The sequence below is a fragment of the Natator depressus genome, chromosome 8, assembly GCF_965152275.1.
Source record: "Natator depressus isolate rNatDep1 chromosome 8, rNatDep2.hap1, whole genome shotgun sequence".
Lineage (NCBI taxonomy): Eukaryota > Metazoa > Chordata > Testudines > Cheloniidae > Natator > Natator depressus.
The window spans coordinates 91,760,130-91,784,991 of NC_134241.1; the positions used below are offsets into that span (position 1 = coordinate 91,760,130).

The following is a 24,862-nucleotide window of genomic DNA, read 5'->3' on the forward strand; positions in this document are numbered from 1 at the left end:
GAATGGGAGTCTAGACAAAAATATAAGTCAAGCTACAACTACAGTTGCCACTGTTGAGCAGTCTCTCATTATTGAATTTCCTTGTTTCTCTATATTAAAGTAAAATTGAGTACCCAATGATATTATATTGCCCAATAATATTATAAGTTGAGTTAAAAAACTAATGCCTGAGTTATCCTGATCAGAGGATTACAAATATTCTTGCAGAGAGTTCTTTTTTATAATAACTACTCTCCAAAAAGCACCTGTCAAATTAAGGTAATGAGTAACAAATTAAGAATCAACAATATGTATTAGCAATCAGTCAGGGCTCAGAGGGAGGGAAAGAACTTTGGACTTTATAAAGGTAAACAAATAGAGGCATGACATGAAGCTGAAATATTAGAAACTATTCATAAAACTTGTAGAGGCCTGAACAGGGGAGGGATTGACAGAAAATGGCGAGAAAAAATTAATTGTCTTTTTACGAGGCCTAAGGGCGTATAGTCACCATTTTGAGAGCTAGGGAAAAACAATTAAAGAAGTCAGTCAGTTCCAGTTGCTCTTTCCACCCCACTAATATGATTAGCTAGTAAGAAACAGTTGATTCTGTCTTTAATGTCTATTCACCCAGTTATGTAACTGAAGCATCTTTCTGCCTTGGTGGTGTTACTGGAACCTAATGCTACCATTATAATTGAAGAGTCAGTGACTTTTTTTTAGACTAATTATGAAACCATATTTCTGACCAGAATGAATAATGATGTTGTGGTTGTCTACATTTAGTTCAGAAAGTCTTGCAACTGTATTTCTTCAGCTTCTGAAAAGAAAACCCAGCTGTGGAACTATAAAAATGCTTTCAAATTCTTCTGACAGAATAAATAAAACTCTCATACAATTTACTGTAAATGGATTTCCTCCAGAGAGAGGCAAAATCATCAGGGAGGCGGGGGAACTTGAGGTAGTTCTACTGTACTGGCAGGGCTTTGTTTAGGTGAATGCCTGCATTGCATCCAGTGTTTGACATCTAACTGTAATAACTTAATAAATAATAGTAATTACAACTGGTTTACAGTGTGACAAAACATTATTTCCTTTTAAAGTTACATTAGATTGGGTTAAATTTGTAAAATAGCTATGGGCATTTTATAAGACCAAAGGATCAAATTCTGCTTGCAAACTGGGGTAAACCCAGAACAACTCCATTCGTTTTGATGGAATTGCTCTAGTTTACAGAGCAGAATGTGACCAAAAACCTTTTATGCAAGTTGTCTTGCTTCATTTTGCTCCTCTTCTGGAATGAATACTTATAGAAATGTCAGTCTTAAGAACTCAAGAAATCACAGAAGGAACCTGGTCTTACAGGGTTAAAACAGGGAACTCTTATAAAATATTTCCTTCTGTAAAATTTCATTAACAAAGTGTATATTCCTTACACAAAATCACAAGAGTTTATTCGGTTTTAAAGGGGGAAAAAAATCTGCCCCTTTTGAAAAAACTGGTGCTCTCTCCATTTGGTTCTGCTGATCCTTGAAGCTTCCTCGGCATTTAGTAAACTAATACTTTTGCATCATTTAAATTATATGTTAATAGCTCAATGAAAACATTTTGCTCTAACTGCTTTATATTAAGATTTGCCTAAAAGGACACATTTAGACTGAAGAAGGCAATTGTTATTTACAGGCTTAGGCCTGATCTAATCACAAAGTTGCATTGGTTTAATTAAAGGTATGATTTTATAACAAGCTTAAACTCTACGAGTAGGTACTCTTCAATTTAATCCTGATTTGTATCTGTTTAGCTTTGATACATAAATTTACAGGTGCAAGCTGAACCAATTGATCCAGTTTTAAATCAATATTAGTGTCCACATATAGGTTTGTACTAGTTTAACTAAATTATTTTTTAAACCAATTTAAGTTAAACCAGCGCAGCTTCTGGGTGTATAGAAGTCCTTAGTTCGTAAATAACTATGAAAAACAAATTGTAAGCAACATATATGCATAAAGTAATTGAAAATCATAATAAATTACCAGTTTTTGATGATTATTTTTTCAGAATTTTTTGTATTATGCAAATTATTAATCAATTTCATTGTTGACAGTTACGAATAATGCTTTTTAAAAGCATTTTAGTACAAGTTTTCATTCCAGTTAAAATTTTTCCAATATACAGAATGCTGCCTTCTTAACTCAGGGCTGCAAAACTCAACTAGATAGCTTTTTTTTTTTAAACCATTTATTATTTAGCTTCTCAGCAAAACATTTGGTGACACAATGTCACAGAAAACTTGAAAAGAGAATTTCAAAAATAGCAAAATCTTTTATGCATAGTCCTCACTTTTTAAGAAACAGAACTGTGAAGAATAGTTTCACAGTAGTTTGATAATTTCTCTTAATCAGTTCAACTGGAAATTCAAATGATAATATATTGTTTTTCAAATACACATTTATTTAGTATTCTGTTGATATTTAACTTTGGCCCTGCATTGTCGTTTGTGCAGACAGACTGTTGTATCTGCACAGAGCCCCATAACAGTCTTCAGTGGGACTCTGCATGGAAACGGCAGTCTATCTGTGAGGAACACTGTGCAGGATCAGAACCTTAAAGAGTTAATTTGGGATAAGAACCATTTTTTCACTATATGTAAGTGCAGTGCCTAGTACAATGGGGCCCTGATCCCCATTTATTTATAATTAAATAAACTGAATAGTAAAGTAAAAGCTTTGTTATCCAGCATGTTGGCAGAATGGGGGGTGCCGGTTAGTCAAAAATTCCGGTTACTAAGAGTTATACTTACCAATTTTCAAAGAATTAGAATAAAGTAAAATGAATAAACGTTCCTATTCTTTCCCTTTTTAAGATGTGTACAAATATCTATTTTCTGTTTTAATGTCAACATAACTCTCTTACGCTTCTCTCCTTTGATTTTCGCTGGTATTTTGGATGCCATAATGGTAGGGTGGCATTGATATTTTATGATAAACACAGGACAATACCCCAAGTAATAAACCAACTGATCACAACGGCGGATACAAACAGAAAGAACAGCATTCAGCTCTTCTCAGCTAACTCATGCGTAGTCCGACTGCTCTTGGAAATACTCGGGTCCCGAATAGCTTCAGCATCGGTCCTGGTTACTAGACTGAAGACTTGTATTGGGAAATATCAGAAATGCTGGTTTCTAGAGCTTTCCAGTTGGTAAACTGCCGGATAACACAGCTTTTATTGTATTTGGATATTATCATCAGCTATTCAAACAAGAACCGATAGAATAAAAGTATAGCAGTTGTAACATTATTTTTTATCATTAATACTCAAGAGTGTATATGCATTTTATAGAATAAACAGAAACTATCCCTGCTGCAATGAGCTTGCAATATACAGCCCCAGTCCTGCGCCAGGATTTGCTAGTCCATACCCCTGCAACACAGCAATCTACATTGCAGGTCTGGGATATTGGATCCCGTTGCAGGAACAGGACCTAAATTAAGACATGACATAGTAAGGGTGACCAATAGTAGAAAATGGGGCTGGGTGAAGAAACAACAGAATTACAGCAATAACCATGCCAGTACAGACCTTCCAGTGCCTTCAGTGGGCTTTGGGTCAGGCCCCTGGTACTGTGTATGTTCATGATGCCACAACAGCACTTGGAACACCAACTGATGTGGCAGTGTATTAATGGACACTGCTTATTCAAATACCAACTGGCCCCCACCTCTGGAATTCTTTCTTTGTGGAGATATGACTAAGCACAACACTGGACACATCCGATGAAGTGAGCTGTAGCTCGTGAAAGCTTATGCTCAAATAAATTTGTTAGTCTCTAAGGTGCCACAAGTACTCCTTTTCTTTTTGCGAATACATCCCTCTTTGCCCTGACTTTCCCAACTGATTAAATTCTGGTTTCCTACCTGAGTCATAAATCAGTATGCAAAAGGGGAGCATGGTCTCTCTTAGTGAGTAGAGAATAATACTCTTCAGATACTAGTGATGGAGCCAAATAAATTCTAATCCTAATTAACACTTCCAACACTGAGGCTATGCATTTTCTATATCTAGACCTATACCAACCTCAACTAGCCAAGCCTTGGTTAAACCCCTAGTTATTCAAAACAATGGTATATCCCTGATTTATGTCTATGAATTAATCCCCTTGATTATCTAACTGTATTCCATGTCCTTTGTGATGCTGAAATAATGGTGTGGGTGCTGTATCCATTATACACTGCTTATTCAACAAAAGATATGTTTTTAATAAACAGTTGGCATTTGTTTTGCTGAACTGAAATTAAAACGCACATTGGGAAACATTAATAACACAATTTCACTTACTGTTGATATTTTTATGTTTGGTGTTTCCAACAGTTTTATCAGGAAAATGCCCTAGAGAATATAAGAAGTTTTTGGAAGTCATTTGGTTACATTACATTTAGTTTTAACAGAAGACAGTAACCACAGCTGGAGGTTCTGGGCCTTGGATGATTAATTATAGAGCACCCTGCCAGGTTCTGCCCACCAAACATGATCAATAGAGACACAGTGTCCTCTGCTGGTCACTTCCAAGTGAAACAGCATTTGCCACAATGTTGATTTAACACTGCACAGTGTAGATTTATTTGCTTTCATTAAAAACAAGAAGAATAAAATTAAATGTTTTATGATGATGTGGTATATTCTGCTGAGACAATGGGCCCTAGTGTTCTCTGAAGAAATAAAACTTCATCTTTGAAAAGTCAGAAAACAATAATACTTCAAAGCACAACTACCAAGTACCGTATAAATATTAAACAATTACTTATAACCATGCTTGTGAGGTAGATAAACATTTTTCTCTTATAACAGAAGAGGTAAATAAGGCACAGAGATTAATTAATTTACCCAAATTGTTACAAGTTAGTAGCAGAGCTGAGATTAGAATTCAGAAGTTACTTGCTCTAGGACCAGCTACACTTGGTTAAACAGACAAGATGGTTTAACATGGTGATCAGAAGCTCCGAAAAGATAAATTAATTTAGCTCAGGCTACCACTAAAGACCTTTGCTATTCATGGAGTCACCTCACCTTTTTAGGGCCTGCTCAATAAGATCAACAAAGTTGACCCCCGCCAACTGCCCACAGAGTCAATAATGGATTGCCCACATCCTACATTCAGATGTTACAGATACTTCATAGCCATGTCTCCACTAGGAAAATTTTGCAAAAATTTTACACTGTAGCTAACGCCAGTGGTGTTAGATCCACTGAGAGACGTAGTGTGTGTGGGCTGCTCACATTTTAAGTATTATGTTATCTAACCCTCAGCCTATATTTAATTGACATGTTGCTTAATATACCACCTGCAGCCCATCTTCACTAGGGCTCAGAAGACTGCTATCGATAATGAAGCTGAATTGGTATTAGCAATGGTAGGAAATTTGTGCTACATTTCCCGAATGTAAATAAACTATGCTGTTAAAGCCCCATGATGCCACACACAAAGGTCCTGACATGATATATAACAATGAGGGGTGGTAAGGGAGGAAGTCAGTCATTTACTTTTCTTTTTTAAAGTTATCTGAATGAGGAATTGTCCTCACAGGCATGGAACTACAGAAGCCTGTAGAGTTAAAGCTTCCCTTGAAAGGACTTTTTAAAAAATTGGGCTTATGTCTTTTATTTTATATTTATTTGTTATATAAGGAAGGGCAGAAAAGTTGTCTCCCCCTCCTACCGGCTTCTTTCTTAGATATATCAGGAATATCAAGCCTGGTTTTCCCTGGTTTTGTTGAAGAGCCTTGTGAATGTCTTTAAGCACGTGGTCTCATGTTTAATCGAAAGGACAAGGATACTGAATTTTTAACATAGATCTCCATTCTCCAGATATCAGTAAGTTAAATAGATACAGCTATATACGTTAAAATTCTTTTTGTTAATATCCATTTAAATAGTCTAGGAATGCCTGTCCCTCTCAGTTTCTCAATAACTCAGTTTTTATGATCTTTTGTGATGTCGTCATTTCACTGAGGCTTTCAGGACAAAGAAAAACTTAATTTCCAGTAGAAAAAGCAAGCAGAAAAAAATAATTAGGGGAAATATTTCAAGTCCTCCTCATACATCACGAAGAAAACACCAACAAAAAATGGCACAAGTTAACTTTTAAAGGGATTAACCTTCCTGACATCTGATGAATAGAAAACAATATATCCAGTCCCCATCAGAGACAATTGTGAAGACAACTTATTACAGTACAGGATTACTTTTTAAAAAAATGCAACCCTAAAATGTAATTCATAAAATAATATGGGTATTTCCAGTTATTTTCTTACTTTTCTTGGCAAACCTGTGGTTCTTGTCCTGATGGTGAATGCTAATATGATGGTAGCTAATATGGCCACAGATTCACATGCATGATACAGAAGTAATTGAAAGGTATTCGGTAATATGTAACAGATTATGATTTGCATCCAGTAGCTTGTATATTATTTTTTCCAAACTACATTTAATAGCCTTTCTCCCAACAGAAGCAGGGCATAAATTGTTCAAATGTTCCACCCAGAGGCCAGCTAGGTGTATTTCACCATAGATTCACTTAGTATTCACAGTTGGAGGTTTAATTACTGTACTTACAGCAGATCTGAAGAGTATCACCACATTGATCAAACTACTAAAGATTTTTGTAATTTCCCTCTTTGGATTTTTTTCATGGGTTCCTTCCAAGTAATTTTGTAGAGTATTTTATAACTATGAAGAGTCCGGTGGCACCTTAAAGACTAACAGATTTATTTGGGCATAAGCTTTCATGGGTGTGGTGTGTAGTCTTTAAGGTGCCACTGGACTCCTTGTTGTTTTTGTGGATACAGACTAACACAGCTACCCCTCTGATATTTTATAACTATAATACTTGGCATTTGCACCACACTTTCCCCATCTCTGACTCTCACAGGGCTTAACAAATGTGTGGAAGTATTATTACCCTATTTTACAGATGGGATAACTAAGGCACAGAGGTCCCTATTCAGCAAGGTGGATATCAGTGGGACTATTCACACACTTAAAAAGAGGCACCTTGCTAAATAGGGCCAGAGGCCAAGTACTTTGCAGATTATAAAGGGAGTCATTGGTTGATTTAGGAGCAGAATTCAGGTCACCTGAATCCTAGGCCTGTGATTAGTTCACTAGACTGCAGCTATTCCTATTATGTGGTAATACAACGATTAACTACTGTAAATGGTACAGGTTTTACTATCTGTGGTGTGTCAGCATTTTTTGTAATTCAGGGGAATTATTGAGTTCTGAAACTGGCTGCTATACCTGCTGAATAGCTTGCTTGGCTTGTTGTCAAAATATATATTAAAAAACCTTTTACCTTTTAATGCATCTTTCTTCCATAAACCATTTCCCTACTAAAATAACCTTTACAAACTTAATTATGAAAATTAAAAGTCATAGAGTTAAAAATTAGTAACAGGTCATGGTCACTTTCTGAATACATACTCAGAAAATATTTCTTTTACAGGCAGCATAATCCAGTGGTTAGGGCACTGGACTGAAAGACAGGAGACATGGAGTGAAATCCTGCTGTCACTGAAGTCAATAACAAAACTCCCATTGGCTTTAATAGAGTCAAGATTCTGTTTCCAACTCTGCTTTTGTGTGACCTGGTGTGTGACTTTGGGCATGTCATGTCATCTCTCAGCCTCAGTTTCCCAATCTTTAAAATTGGGATCTTGGTACCCACCTTCCTCTGTAAAGTACTCTGAAATCTATGGATAAAAAGTATTAAATAAGAGCTAAATTCAATGGGACTACTCCTTAAATTAACCATTTTAAGTGTTTTCAGGTTTGGGGCCTTATTTACTTTTATTCTAGACCCAACACAATGAATCACACCTTGATCCACCGCTGTTGGTCAAACACATTACTAGAAAATCATCTGTTGAGTACTGCAGGGTCATTAATTGTGGCTTCAATTAAAAGAAGGTAGAGCTAAAAGGTCTATATCAGGACGGGAGGCAGAAGGTAATCTCCCTTCCTGAAAAATCTGACACACCAATTTAGTGTCCTTTCAGGATGCCAAGGTGCAGAAGTCTAAGGAACTGATGAAGTCAGCACTACATATGGACCCAAATTTACTGATGAATAAAGTCCTATGAAATAAGTTGGGAAGACTTGAAGTTTAGTCATGAGTTAAACATAAGCTTATATTAAATATGCATCATTATGTGATAAATGTAAAATATTTTAAATGTTTTATGATCTTGAAATTATAAAACAAATTTGGAATGGCTGTATTTTTTTTAATCGCTCTCTTTTTTGTTTAGTGTTTTGTTATTATTTGAATTTTTGTATGTTCTGGGGTTTCCCCCTATGTAGCTATCAGTGTGTACAATTTTATCTAACTTTACACAAAGGCTAATGTAATTATAGCAACAGTAACTATGCTGCTGATTTTCTTTTGTCACATTTGACAAATTGGTTACATTGCCGCCTACAAGAAGCAAACAAAAAAGTTTATACCTTAAGAGGAACCTGGTAAACAAAGATATGCTGCTTACCTACCAACTTCAGAAAAGCAGTTTTTCCTCTTTAATTTTATTAGCCATCTTTTGCAAAATAGCCGTAATTGGACAGAATACATTTATTATTTGGATTTGTGTTTTGTTTTGTTATGTTACTCAACTCTACTTGTTGCTAAGGAATAGCAAAGAGGATCAGAGAACTTCTAACACAGATGGAAAACTAAAGGTGAGGCGTTTTGGATTTCTTTCCCAGTATTCTTCAGAGATTTCTAATTGAACTACAGTTGTTGGTATAGTTATTTATGAAAGAATTTGTGAAATAATGTGATCCTGCTCTGCTGTATCACTGTCAAGCTCAACTTCAAACGATAGTTTAATCAATTTTTGAGAAGTTACTCATATCATCATGTATTTAAACAGTTTGTTTACAAATCCATATGCCATAGAAGTGCTAAAGACAAAAAAGGAAGAACTGGTAGAAGGCATAAACAACCCAGACCATATTCTTAACTGGATGATAGACAATGGTATTTTTACACCAGAGAAAAAAATAGTTATGTCCTACTACAGAACACGAATAGCAAAGAACTCCCGGGTTTTGGATATCCTGGTTTCTCAAGGTGAGCGAGCTTGCAGGCTGTTTTTTTATCCATGTCTAAAACAAGTGGAGCCAAATCTATATAACAGAGTAAAAAAGTATGTCAGTGATGTGAATGAAAGTATTGGAGATGCTAGAAGACAACTGGTAGGGTATCTACTTGAAAAGGACAAGGAATGGATTGAAACGACCAGTGAACAACACCAAGAGAAGAAAGATATTCCTAGACAGATTTTATCAAAGCAAGAAAGAGCAACGAAAGAGAAAGTTAAACAAACACAAAATGTACCTGCAGCAAAGCCTAAGAAAGATGATTCTAATGCTGTTAGTATCTTTGATGCAGCTGCTAAAGGTGATCTTTCTGATCTAGCAAAAGTATTGAAGGAGAATGATATTAATGCAGTAAACGCCTCAAATAAAACACTTCTGCATATTGCAGCTGCTAATGGACATGTTGCAATAATTGAATATTTAATTAACAAAGGTGCTAAACTGGATGTAAAGGATAAAAAAGGAAGAACACCACTGCACAGGGCTGCTGAAAAATGCCAGGATGATGCAGTGAAAGTGCTTCTCCAAGCTGATGCCTACATATACAGTTTGGATAAAGAAGCCAAGACCCCACTTCATTTGGCTGCTCAGAACCACCACACTCACATACTGAAGAGGATCCTGAAAGAAGAAGCAAGATGCTACAAGAACCGGCAAAACTTCTTACACATGGCAGCTCTCAAAGATGAGAGCAACCTGGCACAAATGCTTTTAAAGAATGGTGCACCAGCTGATGCAAAGGACGAGAAGGGACAGACTGCTTTGGGTTATGCCATTTCCCAGGGATTTGAGAAAACTGTAAAGGTGTTGTTGCTTGAAGCTGGAGCCAGCATTGACTCTAACATCATTGATGTAGCCTTCAATAATCACAAACAATCCATAGTTAGAATACTGCTGGAATATTCTAAAGGATTGTCCCCTGAAATGATGGTGTCAGCTCTTTTTAAAGCTGTCCAGAAGAACCTGCATGGCATTGTAGCAGCTTTAGTTGATAGAGGAACAGATATCAATGCCCACAATGAAATGCAGTCCACACCTTTACTCATGGCATGTGAAATGGGTAAAACAGAGACTGCAGAAGTTCTCATTGCAAAGGGGGCTAGTTTGGAGGAGAAGATGCCCAACTCAAACACGGTTTTACACGTGGCAGTTCAAGCCGGGGCAGTCTCCATCACAAACCTGCTTCTCCGCAAAGGGATGGATGCTAACATCACAAGCCAGGGAGAGCAAACCCCACTCCATGTTGCTGCATTTCATAATAAGGGGTCAATAGTTGACATTTTAATCAATGCTGGGGCCAAAATTAATGCTGTCACTAAGGAATTAGTCACTCCCTTGCATGTCGCAAGCCAAAGAGGGAATGTTGATTTTGCTCAACAGCTGCTGCATCACAAAGCCAACGTTAATGTAAAGGATAAGCAGTCAAAGACACCCTTACATCTTGCTGCTGAAAAGGGAGATCATGCAATGGTGGAGCTGCTTCTTAGTTTTAATGCTGATCCCAATGCAATGGACAAGGAGAAAAAGACCCCACTTCATACTGCAGCTATGGGAGGTCATTTCAATACAGTTAAAGTTCTGTTAGTCCAGAAGGCCAGAATTGGAATTAAAGACATGGATGGCTGCACACCAATGCACTATGCAACCATCAAAGGCAATGCAGAGATTGTACAGATCCTTTTGACAGCAGTGAAGAATAAAAATATTGATGATAAAAATATCTGGAGAAAGACTCCACTGCATCTTGCAGCAGAATATGGACACAGTGACTTGATAAATTTGTTGTTGAGCAATGGGTCAACCATTAATGCTTTAGACAACAACAAGGATACCCCATTGCATTGTGCTTGCAAGGCTGGTCATTTTAACGCCATAAACTCACTTGTCAGCTGGTCTCAGGGAGAGAAAGCAAATTTACAAGCCACTAATAGCCTCAAAAAGACTCCACTGCAAGTAGCAGAATTTAGCACAAGTGACAACCAAGCTCAGATTGTAACTCTTTTGAAAAAGAAAAAGTTAGTAAGATGAATTTGTGATGAGGAATACATTAAAAATGTTTATGTGCAAGATTATAATTTCATACAATCTGGATATATAGGATACCACTTCTTTACTTCAGACTTTAAAATCATATATACATGGCCACGGTTGATTGATATAGGGATAACTAAGAATGAAGCTGGGGCTAGTAAAAATAAGCTAATGATCAGAGATGGTAAATATATACATATACATAAAGATATAAAGCTCATTGTTGATCTACTATGTGTTGCCAACTCTCTTGATTTTATTATGAATCTCATGATATTTGGTGTCTTTCTTAGAGACCCAGCTTTAAGAGTCAAGTGAGCACGAAAGAATCTCATTTTTTAGGTTAAAAAATAAGTAGGTTTCTAGCCCTTGCTGATGAGAAGTAAAGCTTGAAGATGTGAACATTACAGGCTCAAAAATCAGAATAAAATAAGAATCCCAGATTTATTACTTTTTAAAATCTCATGACTTTTAAGATGATCTATCAAGATTTTCTGGAGCCTGACTCAAGATTTTTGAATGGTTGGGGTTGGCCAATAATGGTTGGGGTTAGTCAAAAAGTGCTAAATATTCAAATACAATATTAACCAGTATATTTAAGTTTAATTAAAGTGTTACTGTTTGGTTAAAATCATGTTTGTTACACAAATTTCCTTTCCTATGTTACAAGCAGCAACTAAGATTATAAAAATAAATTTTCGTTTTACATGTCACTATGCCGTTTGTTTACTTTTTGCTTTTCTCAGCATGGACAGTGAAAACACACTAGTTAGTTTCACAGTTGTTTGTAATGAGTTTCTTTCAAGCTCACATGTTCTAGCACAAAGCTGAAATGTTTAGACTGCGTACACTGAAGTGAAGTGTTCATTCATTTTAGTATTTCCTGTGGATTTTTCTTTAAATTGGACATATTTTTATTGGTCGGTAATTGTGTAAAAGCTTTTTAATAGAACCAAATCTGAAGTCATATTTTACCTGATAATGATCCTTACCCTTGCTGTATTTTGCCATCCCCATCATTATCCCTGTTGATCTAATTAGCACAAAGGGTAAAAGGTCTCTTATGGAGCTGAAAAACAGATCTGAAAAGCCAAGACCATCTGAAAAAAACAATTCCTCCAGGGTTCAAAACTCAAATAACCAGAGGAAAGAGGCTTCATGCAGCCAGAGCTCCCTAAATTAAAACAAAAAGCTTCTCACAGCCTCACTTCCAATGAAAGTGAAAGGGCTCCTTGTGCCAGAGTTTTATTCCAAGACAACAGGGGCATTTCATAGCCAAGGTTCATAGTCTCAGCCCAGGGTGAGTGGAGTCTTTGATCATCCTACAGCATAAGACTTCTTAGAGATCACACTCCTTGGGATGTAGTAATTTACTCTAGCCGAGCCAACCCATGTTCCCCTTTTGGCTGGGCTCACTGGCAATCCCTACAATGAGGGCAGACAGTTGGAATGGTTTTTCATTTTCAATTCAGAGAAGACAATGCTAAATGTCCATTCACCGGTCAGGAACTCCCATTGTATTAGAAGCTAATGCCTTCACAAATCCAAAGATGAACCTAATGGAATGGAGCATGTTTTAACCAAGTATTCTCTATTTCATTTATTTATTTAGGTTAAATTTATAAAAAGGTTAGAAAGTGCACCTGTCCATATGCTTTTTTTTTTTTTTTTGCAGGATACATTGATATAGTTGCACAGATGGAAACCCTTACTGTAGATGTGCTGCACTGATGTAAAAAGTTACACGCACTGGTATGGCTTACTACACTAAGGTCATGCTTGGGAGTAGCTATGTTAGCACATCTAGCTTCGGACAGGAATTCCTGACCTCCAGTTCTGTTTCTAATGTCCTCTATGCCCATGATCATTCACTTATGCTGTACATACACTACTGACTTGCATCATTCATTATTGAACCACTTAAAGCACAAACAATTCAGCAATCTACACTAGCCATGCTGAATCAGAACCTTTGCCTCATATCCACATTATCAGCATCCTAAACTGTCTCAGTTAGAGTACTCTCTGGGTACCTGTCCCTTAGTTTTGAGAAGCACATGACTGAAGCAGTGGATTCTAGATTTCCATCCCCCTTTTGCGCACTGTTGGATAGTGATAGGAAGACCAGGGTCTTGCCTACATTGGGAAAATTTGCACCACTGCAACTATATTGATTTAGACCCTAACGTACATAACTAGCGGAATAAACTGCATTCATATAAGCTCTGCTTTATATTGTTGCAGTATTAGTCATATTGGAGTACAAGGAGGACAGGGATCAGGACCCCCTTGTGCTTGGCACTTTACAATGCCTACTTTAGAAGTTTGCGCTATTCTAACTACATCAGTAGGAAATAACCAGCCCAGACCAGTTCCTAAACCTGCCAGGAGCCTAATCTACTTCCAAGTCTTTGACACTTTCATCTCCAGCCACAGTGACTCCGATTTAGGATTCAAACAGCTCCAAGTGGAGCAGAAAGGCGAACGGCACTGGACAGCCACTGCTTCAATTGCACGGCGCTTCCACCCTGCAGTCAGCAAGACGTGGCAGAGGTAGGGGGAACACTGGGCTGGTGCATTGGGAGGAGACCTAGTCTGAAAGGAGGGTGTTGGATTTGAACATCTGGGGATGAACACCTGAGGGTGAGCTGGAGAAGACGGGGGGGGGGGGTCGGGGGAGAGGAGAGATCAGCAACAAACCTGAGCTCCTGCGCCTTCCGCTGCCCCACGCTTCTCCCCCTCCCCTGGGTATTTGCCCCTCTCTTCTCCCCTTTCCCCTGGGTATTTGCCCCTCTCTTCTCCCTCTCCCCTGGGTATTTGCCCCTCTCTTCCCCCCTTTCCCCTGGGTATTTGCCCTTCTCTTCCCCGTCCCTTAGGGCGTCGCTCCCCTTTCCCCCGGTGTTTGCCCCTCCCCCCTCGCCCCGCTCCTCCGCCTCAGATACTGACTCGGGAAGCGAAGAGGGTAGAAAGAAAATCATGGAAGGGCACCGTGAGCATCGGGCACGGCTTCAAGCGTTGTCCTGCGCATGCTCAAAGTGTTGCGCCTGCTCAGTTGCATCGGGTGGGTGAGTGGGAGGGGGCCGGACGTGCGGGACAGGGGGGTGGTCCTGTGGCCCCGCCTCTCTCGCGCGATCAGACGGCGGCCGAGGCGGAACCATGGCGGCCGCGGAGGAGGTGGATGTGGACGTCGAAGGGGATGCGGCGGTAGCCGCAGCCGGCGGGACGCTGCGGGGGTGAGCGGTAGGGGAGGGGAGACTCCGCCCCCGGGAGAGCTCGGCTCTCGTCCCCTCCCCGCCCCCCCGAGACACCGCTCACCCGCGCGGGGAGACTCCCTCCGCGCCCTGCCCCCTGAGGGGAGATCGGGGCTCCCTCCTCTTCAGCCCCCTCGCGGCTGCAGGCCTCGGGCGCCCCTCGCTCGGAGGCGGGCTGGCTGGACAGCGCACGGGCGAGGGGATGTCCGGGTGGGAACTGGCCTCTCCCCCGGGACGGCAGGGCCACGGCAGCCTCCCATGGCACAGCCCGTCAGACGGGGGGCGCGGGAGGGGCCAGAGTGTCCCGTTACCCCCCCCCCCCCCCGGCCCTGCGCTTCGGTGTGTCAGTGGCCCCGGTGGAGAGCGCTTGGGGGCAGAAGGTGCCATAGAAACGTCATTGCCTGCCCCAGGCGTCTGAAAAGCCAGAGTCAGGCCTCAGACCCCATGCGATGGGTGTGAAAGTAACGATTTTGAAAAAGAACAATACATTCTGGGCCAGTTGTGTTTACTGGCTGGTTTCTGAGCCTTCAGGGGGTCACTCAGGTCACATTTTCGAGCTTTGGGCGCAACCATGAGGGTTAGAAAGGTCCCTTCTGATTTCAAAGGGGAGGAGAGGTTCTGAGCTAAGCACGTGAATCCAGAAGCTGGGGCTTTATGAAAAAATATAGCAAGACGTGAGAGTTGGCAAAACTGAATATGACCTGCCCATTTGTAGCTCTGTTTCACTTGTCTCACCTTTCCTGTTTTAGACTTCTTAATTTTTCTCTTGCTCATATTAATAAGCTGCTTCTGCATCTATGCTGAACACTCCAGAGCACCTTTGGGATGAAGAGTATGTCTACACTACAGACACTACACCGGCATAGCTATTGAGGCATAGTCCTGTAGTATAGAGATGGCCTTTGCCAACACAAGTTTTTCTGTCTGCATAGAACACCACCTCCTGGAATAAAGTTAGCTATGTCAATAGAAGCCCTCCTCTGTTAACATGGCTGCATCCCCAGTGGGGTTTTGTTGGCATGGATACCTCAGTCAGGGGTGTGTTTTTTCACACCCCTGACTGAGACATCTATGCCAATATAACTTTTCAGTGTAGACCAAGCCATAGTGTGTGTGACAGGTGCTTTATAAAATAAAACTGTTTTGTATAAGGAGCCCATGTGGGATGTTTGTAACCTGGGGTGGGTATTGCATGCATTGCCCATCTTCATGGTTCTCAAATTTTCTGATGCCTAAAATCACATTTTTTGTATATGTCCTGAAAAGATTGTCCTGGGTCAAATGTATTTTATGTAGGTAGATGAATTTTTTTTTAAAGCATGTACCGAGGGGACCTGTAATTAGAACTTTCTCCACTCTAAGAAACTGATATATTTTCTGCATTGGGGTACCTGGAACTGGTGGGAGAAAAGAGTTTAGTCTTGTTTAGCAGTTAAACTGTTTTCAGCACCACCTCAGGGGGGCATGTGGCTAATAATTGTTTTCCGGGAAGGGTGAGTTTCCTAGTAATTAGATGAAGTTGAACTAAGTAACTCTTATGCTGAATATCAAGGAAGGTTTTTCAGCAGTAAAATATTAGTTTGTATGGTAATTTCCCCAGGGCGATAGTAATTGCCTCACTTAGGCCTGGTCTAGACGACAAACTTATATCAGTATAACTACGTCACTCAGAGTGTGAAAAATCCACACCTCTGAGTGATGCAGTTGTACCTACCTAACCCCTGGTGTAGACAGCACTATGCTGACAGGAGAGCTTCTCCTATCAACATAGCTACTGCCTCTCAAGGAGGAGGATTACACCTACAGGAGAAGCATAATAGCATTCTCAAAAATGTGCTACATCAGTGCAGCTACACTGCTGCTGCTTTTTATGTGTAGACCTGCCCTGAGAATGACAAGATTACACTGGACAAAGCAAAGACAAATATAACAATCCTGGAGTGACAGGATGTTGGGGTAAATGAGCTAATAGTTTTTCACAGAATCACTGAAAGAGATGGAGAAGTTTAAAAAACTCTTTACTCGTTGTTACTTTTTATGATCATAAAGGAAGTCCAGGCACTTTAGCATTTTGCTTTCCCTTTATTGAAAGGATTTGCATGTGCATTGGGACCCCACAGTCCTCAGTCTCTTTCCCCTTTTGTAATCTCAGTGCAATTTTTTATGCTTAGCGGAAGGTGATGATACTTTACCCTCATCATCAACCTCAAGTGATGGCTTCTAAGTGAATCAAATGCTGATATGTTTATTTTTCTTACAGCAGCAGCATCTTAAACTCAGAATACTTTCAGAAGATTTGTCCCTTTCTGAAGGGGAATGTAAAAGCTTTTAAGAATACATAATATTTTCCAAAACAGTTCTCTTAGGAATTGTCCTTTTTCCTCTCAGTTACAGTAATATTTCTTACTTAATGCAGCTAAACAAAAAAAAAAAGCTTATTAGTCCAAAGTGTTCCTTCCACCAACTTACTTAGCATACATATGCAGCATACTAAAATGAGAGCTGCTATAACCATAGGACTTGTTTCTGGATTTCTTAAAGTATTAATGCCATGAGGTATCACATTGTACAGCTGAGCCCTAAATACTAGTACATATGAAGGTTATCAGTCTTGTTTATTTGTTTTTTATTAAAGACTGATATTTGATTTTCCTTAAGAATTACATTTTTCTAAAATAGCACCTTTCCTCCAGGGGTCTTGCACCTTTACCAAGGGGGTTATTATTCCTATTTTACAGGTGGGGAAATTGAGGGATAGAGAGGTTAAATGAGGATCACACAAGAAGGCAGTGACAGCTGAAAATAAAACTTCTGTCTTCTAACAACTACGAGACTCTGGTGCCTGTGTTGTGTTTTTATACTTCACAGCTTTGCTCCCACTTTCTTTTCAGTCTTTTTTGGAAGAAAATTTTTAACTTTTCAGTAAAAAAAAAAATTGATTTTGCTGATACTTTATGCATGATTCTACAGCATGAAGGGAGAGATAGTACTGTTAGTAAGAGCCCTAACAGTTGAAAAATATTGAAGAAAAGGTTAGGTCCCTTTCTGTGAGGGGGCCATTTACACTTTGCCCAATGGAAATCTTATGAAAGGCTGGCCCTACATAATATTTCTACAAAATCTAAGTGACCCCTTTTAATTTTAGAATCTCTCTGTTATTCTTATGTTAATGAATACAAGTAACACTATAAAAGTCCAAATTTTTATGTCAGTTCTGACAAGGTTACCTGTTTTCTTTTCTTTTAAAGTGTTTGCATTACTGACTATATGAACTTTCAAATCTTTTTTTCCTTCTTTAAAATGATTGAAAATTTTATTACAGAGACTATGAAAACATAGCTTCTGGCTTATTGCAAGATCACTACCTTGATTCATCTTGGAGAACGGATAACAGCCTTGTAAGTAGTTTATAGGAAATAGTCTTTTTGGTTTGTTTGTCTGTTTTAAATGAATGGTATATCTTTCACAGAGATTTTCAAAACTTTGTATTTCTTCCCCTGCCATTTGAGAACATAAATTAATGTTTTTATCTTTTCTAAAAAAAAAAAAAAAAATCAACCTGTGATTGGTTTTGCTTTAGAGGAAGTATTAGATATTTGTGTGTCTAAGAAGATAATTGAAAAATGTGTCTGTCATTTCCAGCCATGGACACTGGATAGCAACATTAGCGAAGAGAACAGGGCCGTGATTGAGAAAATGTTGTTGGAAGAAGAGTATCCTTTTATCAAATTGCTTATATGTCTGTTCCTTTCCTAGGGCAAAATAAATTCCTCTGTCCTAGCAGGAAGCAGATATATAGTGGATTCTTTTTAAAGAGATTAGTGTTTACTGAACTTGAAGCATTGTGCTCCAGTAGTTAGAGCATGGAAGTATGAGATAGTACACCTGAATTCAGTACCCTGTTCAGCCACTCTGCAACCCTCAGCTTCCTCAGGCTTTGGCGAGTCTCATAGGGTATGTCTACACTGCAATAAAAGACCCGGAACACCGACTTTCAGAGCCTGGGTCAATTGACTTGGGCTCAATGGAGCTCATGCTGCGGAGATAAAAATAGCAGTGTAGACGGTCCTACTTGGGCTGGAGTCCAGGCTCTGAGACCCTCCCTCCTTATGGGTCGTGGTAAACTTCTACACTGCTATTTTTAGCCCCTCAGCCCTAGCTCCACAAGCCTGAGTCAATTAATCTGGGTTCTGAGACTTGGTGTCACAGGTTTTTCTTTTCAGCGTAGATGTACCCTTAGCCTTTTTGTGCCTATTTCCCATCTTTAAAATGGGTTTGGTAGTAATACCTCATATGGGTGTTGTGCGGATTATTAATGCATATAAAGCACATTTCATTTCTCAGATGACAGAGTTTATATAACTGCAAAGTATTTTATTTCAAGGGAATTTTCATATACACATCCATAAAGTTCAGGTGCCCCAAACTTCATGAGTCTTCTGATTTTTTCACTTCACATTCACTCATATCTTGAGTGGTAAAAAATACCCATTCATTGCAAGAGCTCTTTTAATGCCACTTCTGAGAAACACTTCACGCTTCTTGACAGTATGAGAGCTCCTAATGTTGCTGAGATACTTAATCCCAAATGGTTGGTGACCCTATTAACAAATGTGAGTTACCTCTGTTTTCCTGTCCTTTTTCCTTTGAAGTGAAGTACTTTACAGAGGAACAACAAAATGTCAGTACAGAATGTTTTTACCACGGGAATAAATTATTCAGACTTGAATTGCAAAAAGGCTGTGGCGTTTGACATTGATGAGAAGAAAATGTCCTACTACTGTGTCAAAGTCGTAAGGGAAAACAGGCTGTGGAGGAAGCAGAATGTCTAGTTTATTTGTAAACCACATACTCACATTATTTCTAAGTCAAACAGTCACTTCCTCCTTTGTTTAACTCAATAGTATTTTAAACCAGTGACAATTTTATCAGAATTTTTGTGTGTATATAGTTCTGTTCTGTGTATCCAAAAATTCCTTAGTAAAGATTACAGGTATTACTTATCTAATAAATCACTTCCAGAAAAAATATGGCTTGATCAAAAGGAAGGTGACAAAAAATCTGTGAAAAGGTAAAATTGCTTTTGGGGGGGTGGGAGAAATGATGAAATAGTCTCATTCCTGCCCCAAATTTCTACTTTCTTTAAAATATATATATTTGCTTAGATGATCAGCAGTCACCGTTATTTTTTTTGTTTTACAGTCCACATAAGAAAACGGGAAAAGTCATGTAGGTACTTTTTGAATAATTGAGTTGTATTTTTAAGTGCTCTTTTTGATTTATGCTAAGTTACAGAACACTAGCATAAAAAGTCAGTTTTACCTCCCCTTTAACATTTAGTCTTGTTTCTTTACTTGTGTAAGATAGTTAAAGGGACATTGTCAATCTGACAGACATTGCCATTTGACTGTTAAATGGCCTGTATTAAATTAATTGGATTTCTGAAGGACACATGTCCACATCACAAAAAAGAACAATTACAGTTGGCTTCCTAGTGCTTGCAGTTTCCTTGTTGCAAGTGTCCCGCACATTCTCCCCTCCACCCAACCTCTGCAAACTAAGTTGTGGATGAGTGTTGTGCTGCCTTGAATTAGCTTCTGTAATACAAAAACCTGGAAGAATTAGTTCTCTCATCACGAGTATAAACGTTTAAAACAAATCCTATAAGTTTCCATTGAAGAAATATAATAATCCACATTTCAGAAATTGTTGCAATCTTTTGGAGATGCGCATTCATTAAAAAAGCGCTTCCATTTTCTTATTCTTTTAGGGTTCGCTCACCGACAAAATCAGCTAGCTGCTCACTAAAGTGGACAATCGAAGAAAAAGAGCTATTTGAACAAGGACTGGTAAATATTGTATTTTTCAGTGTTCAGTTTTCTGTAAAAAAACAAACCAAAAAAACTAGCTTAATTTAAAGAAAAACGCAATATTAACCCTTTTTCATAAAAAATGAATGGAGTTCTCATTGCAAAATAAAAATAATTGCAGTGCACTAAGTTGCTAATTTTTCATTTTTAACTTTTAACTTGTTAAAAATAATTTCCAATTGCTAACAAATCAGGCACACTTAGGCCTTGGTCACACAGTCACATAGCTTGTGAATCTCCATCGAAATCAGCACAGCTTGGTTTGTCCACAAGGGTCTGCCTGCCCAGATCCAGTTGCAGGATTTGGGCCTTAGACTGTCCCAGGGGCTACTGATTTGTCTATTGCAGTGTTACAATAGCAGTGCTGTAGTTTACAAAGGAAGTGTCAAACATGAAGGGGTGCCTTGAAATCTAGTAAACTGAAAAAACATTTTTTTCCTCTGACACTAATATACGCACTTTGGAGCTTTTTTTTTAATATGTTGGTAAAGAGTACAACACAGTGGGACCCCAGCCTGGTTGTTACCTCTAGACATTACTGTAACATATGTAATAAATACACCAATCCCTGAATCGTCCTGCTAATTTTTGTGACTTCCAGTCAGATTTTCTAAAACTATTTTTCTCTTACCTATTGCTCTGCGAAAAAACGACAATAAACAGACACAGGCCCCTGACAATACAAGGAGATCCAGGTGGGTGAATCCCTGGACCTTCACAGTCTCATTGATTTTAACAAGGCTTTGCTAGCTCATTGCTTGAAAACAGAGGGCTTTGCGGTTTTTTGGATGATATATCTAATCTGACATGTAAAACACGTCAGAATTAGTCTTAATTACTACTTGGATGGATGATTGCAAGTTGTGTCCTTGTAGCGTCATTGCAATGATTACGTCTAATGATTTTTGTAAGCATGCTTTTCTTTTGAAAGCTTGTATATATGTAATATAATAGAAGGTGCACTAACAGCAGCTAAAGTAAAGGCTGCTGTAGCATATCTGTTCTAATCTCATGTTGTTCATAACTTTAGCAAACATCAGCCTGGCAGGTGAAAGTTTTTCAGCCCTGGTTTCTTCAAAAGATTAATATTGTCTTGAAAGTTTGAGAAAAAATATTGAATCAATTTTTTCTTATAAAGACAATGTAAAAAATTTTCGCCATTAAAAAAATTCTAACTCTTGTAACTTTCTTTTAAACATCTCCAACTAAAATAGCGGGGTATAGAAAGTTGTATTTTGTCAAGCAAATAGCCCTTTACAAGCAGTGCCTTTGAATGTTGTAGTGGACATGGCTTTTTAATGGGCCTACTTTGACTTTGAAAATCATATTGCCATAGAATATTGAAAGTAATACAACTTAAACAGTATTTAGAAGGATGCAAAGTATTGTGCCTCCCTACATGGGAACTTTAGACCCCAGACCTGCAAAGGTGCCTGGGTCCTCTGGTGGGGAGCTTCTTGAATAACTGGGGGCCTGTGTTCCCTGTAAGTTGTGCGGTTGGACATCTGCCCAGGAGAGATTCAAGTGCCATGCAGTTGATTAGCAGAGCCAGGCACTTCCAGCCAGCAGCTTGTGTTCAAGTACCCCTCCACCCCCACTGCTTTGCAGCCACGTTGCTCCTGCAGCTGCTCCTGGGACCCTCCTGCTGGCTGTGCAGAGTGGGGGGAGGGAAGGTGCTTATGTCAGGGTATCCCCCTCCCCCAGCCCCTGTACCCCATCTCCACAGAGCAGTGTAGAGGGGACAAGGCTCAGAACTTACAGCAGCTCTGAGGTCTGAACAAGCCTTCAGGTGAGTGAGTGCCTTAAAGAGACAGCACACGTCTCTCAGAGACTTCTCCAGCAGCCAGCACACACACACTCTCACTTATTCACTCACACTGTCTCTCCCCCTGCCCATGTACCCCCCCTCTGCAGAGTGGGGGAGGGGAGCTTTCAGTGAGTGCCTTAAAGAGAAACTGTGTACGGGAGTCTTTCAGAAACTTCCCTAGCAGTCAGCACGCACAGTCTGTGTCACACACCTGTTGTTGTTACTTCTTGGTACTTCCTGCAATGCACATATATTCTCTGTAATTATAGTCTTTCAAAGTGTGTTATTTTAGTTTTTTGACTGGTCTATGCATTTCATAATTTTTATTTCTCTCTTACACTTAAATTGAATTCTTTGAGTAGTGAATTCTAAAATGCCTGTCTTGTCCTGGCTGGAGTAGTTATCCCTATTGGTAACTTTTAAAAAATATATATTATATCTAGGTTTTTTGTTTCTACTGGTGGTGCACATCCGCACATTACCTTGGTGCACATTACAAAATTTATTCCGTACATGGGTGAAAAAAATTAGAGGGAACGTTGTTGGGGACTTAGCTTCATAGTAAGCATTCACATTTAACGTGAACCAATGCAGCCTTCCTGATTAGATTCACTCATCTGATATTATAACACCCTCAGTCTAGCACAGATACATGTGTGTCAATTTGCATTTAGACTCAATGGAAGAATTTGGCATGGGCGGAATTAGGCCTGCAATATATCTGTCTGTTATAGGTGGTAATGCATGTAAAGGAAAGAACCGAGTTTGACTTTTAGAACCTAGGGTAAATGTGTTGGACTGGCAGTTAGGAAAAATAATCTTTTCACTTTAAAATGAGCACATTTGACATGGGGCCACAATAAATTTTGATTTCCCCCAATGCAGCTTTTAATCATTTTCAAGTAGAACCATATTTTAAAGTTTGAAAAATCTTAATCTTGAGGTTGCATTAGCATTGCCTTTTGTGCATAATTAAAGATCCCGATCCTGCAGAAACTCAACGTATATTCTTAATTCTGTGAGTAGTTCCATTGACTTTGGTGGGACACTCAGTGCATAAAATTAAGCATGTGCATAAATCTTTGCGAGATCGTAGTCTAAATCTGGTCTTTTATTCATTCAGAGGATTTGGAATGGATGTGCACATACATGAACTGTTGGGTTTTTACTTTTTATGTACAGTGTAGTTAAGAAATGGCATGAGGTGGGTATGTTCAACTATGGACCTGTTTGGAAGGAGCAGGACCAGAGTTCCAAAAGGCTTATTTAAATTTAGAGTAGTGCTTTAATTTAATGAGACTTCTATAATTCAGTATTTAACTCTTAAAAGGGAAAAAGGTCAGTTGATTTTGTAGCAAGCTACTATATGCTGTGAGCGCCTCTCTGAGTAAACTTTTAATTTAAGCAACTTAGATGCAGATTTAAGTTGTGGTTCAGACTTTGAGTAAGTTGAGCTCTTTTGTGTGCAAGAGTGGAATGCAGAATACTACAGTATTACACAAATGCATGACCCAGTCCTGCAAATGCTTAATTAGCTTCAATGAGACTCCTCAAGGTAGTAAGCAGTATGTTTTTTAGTGCTTTCAAGATCAGGGCAGTGAATTAATAACACTTACTGCTTAAACGTAATTTCTGGCTGTCCAGTGTCTAGGTAATGGGACTTTTCGCAAGGATCGAGTAGTATTTTTTATTTCTAATAAATAATTACTTCTGTAAAACTTTCTTCTTGTATAAAGAATGATACCTAGATGTAGAAAAGATTGGTTGATTTTAATTCGTTTTGTCACACTAGGCTAAATTTGGCCGAAGATGGACAAAAATTGCCAAGTTGATTGGAAGTCGCACTGTTCTACAAGTAAAGAGCTATGCCAGGCAATACTTTAAGAACAAGGTAAACATGAAATGTCATTTTCTGTTAGTAAAAAAGGCAGTGAGGCAAGTATGCTCCTATCATATATTTTGAATGCAAACATGCATTTATGGGACATTATCGTTGAAATATTGCTTATCTGCTGATTTTTAAATCTGAAATTTGACTTGGTTTGGAATTATTCTAATCTTGTTGGGAATTTTAAATGCTCTAACAAGCAATAAACAATATGGTTTGTTTTATTGGACACCCACATACTTGGAATATATTACTAGACTGAAAACAGATTGGCTTCTGACTACTCCGAAGTTGCAGCTGTCCAGTGTAATGTAATTTCCGACTGCCAGTTGAACTCTTCTGGGACCTTTTTTTAAAAGACAATTGTGTGTACTTTAGCTACTAATAAATACATACATTAATATCCTTTGGACTGGTCTTATTTTGAATATAAAGTGACATGCACATCTATAATGCTGCATAAGTTCCTTAAAGTCTGCATTTTTTCAATGTTTTACTTTTTAAAACAAAAATCAGTAAGAAAAACCTGAAGATGATTTCCTTAATGTATAGTTTCTTATAAGTAAAATGAGCTGAGAGAAGATGAATTAGCTGATGAATGCTAACTGTAATGCTAGATGTCCACAATTCTGGAAGCTTTGCCAGCCAGTCCTTTCTTAATCCCTTTTTTATATATATAAGTATAAAATAATGAAATATAGGACTGCCCTTTGAAGGAGAACATCATGAAAACTGAACGTTGGACCCAATTTGACAAAGGCAAGCTTTGTAAATTAATACATAAAACTTAATGATCCCTCTAGACTGAACCAAATTGATTATGCCATTGATTTTAATAGTGTTCTTTTACATTTAAACTTCATTATTGGGGTATGCTTAATTT

General features: G+C 38.6%; 2 protein-coding genes across 6 annotated transcripts in view; both read left to right on the forward strand.

Annotated features, from left to right (window-relative positions):
- Positions 1-8,889: 8,889 nt before the first annotated feature.
- LOC141992946 (CARD- and ANK-domain containing inflammasome adapter protein-like) lies at positions 8,890-11,160 on the forward strand. The gene has a single exon (XM_074962292.1). The coding sequence runs from the start codon at positions 8,890-8,892 to the stop codon at positions 11,158-11,160; it is 2,271 nt and encodes a 756-aa protein (XP_074818393.1).
- Positions 11,161-13,672: 2,512 nt separating this feature from the next.
- MYSM1 (Myb like, SWIRM and MPN domains 1) overlaps positions 13,673-24,862 on the forward strand; it is a 30,710-nt gene continuing 19,520 nt past the window's right edge. For 2 of the 5 annotated variants that reach the window (XM_074961649.1, XM_074961648.1), the window contains exons 1-7: positions 14,287-14,396; positions 17,737-17,812; positions 18,057-18,127; positions 19,408-19,485; positions 19,617-19,643; positions 20,185-20,263; positions 23,884-23,982. In XM_074961649.1, coding sequence (XP_074817750.1) covers positions 14,320-14,396; positions 17,737-17,812; positions 18,057-18,127; positions 19,408-19,485; positions 19,617-19,643; positions 20,185-20,263; positions 23,884-23,982 — 507 coding nt within the window. In that variant the 5' untranslated portion in view covers positions 14,287-14,319. Of the gene's footprint in view, positions 13,717-14,286; positions 14,404-17,736; positions 17,813-18,056; positions 18,128-19,407; positions 19,486-19,616; positions 19,644-20,184; positions 20,264-23,883; positions 23,983-24,862 lie in introns of those variants that run through there. The other 3 variants (XM_074961652.1, XM_074961651.1, XM_074961650.1) reach the window with 3 other exon arrangements.

What these genes read in the sequence shown, in the direction of transcription:
- LOC141992946 (XM_074962292.1), top strand. Translation starts at nt 8,890, where the DNA reads ATGTATTTAAACAGTTTGTTTACAAATCCATATGCCATAGAAGTGCTA.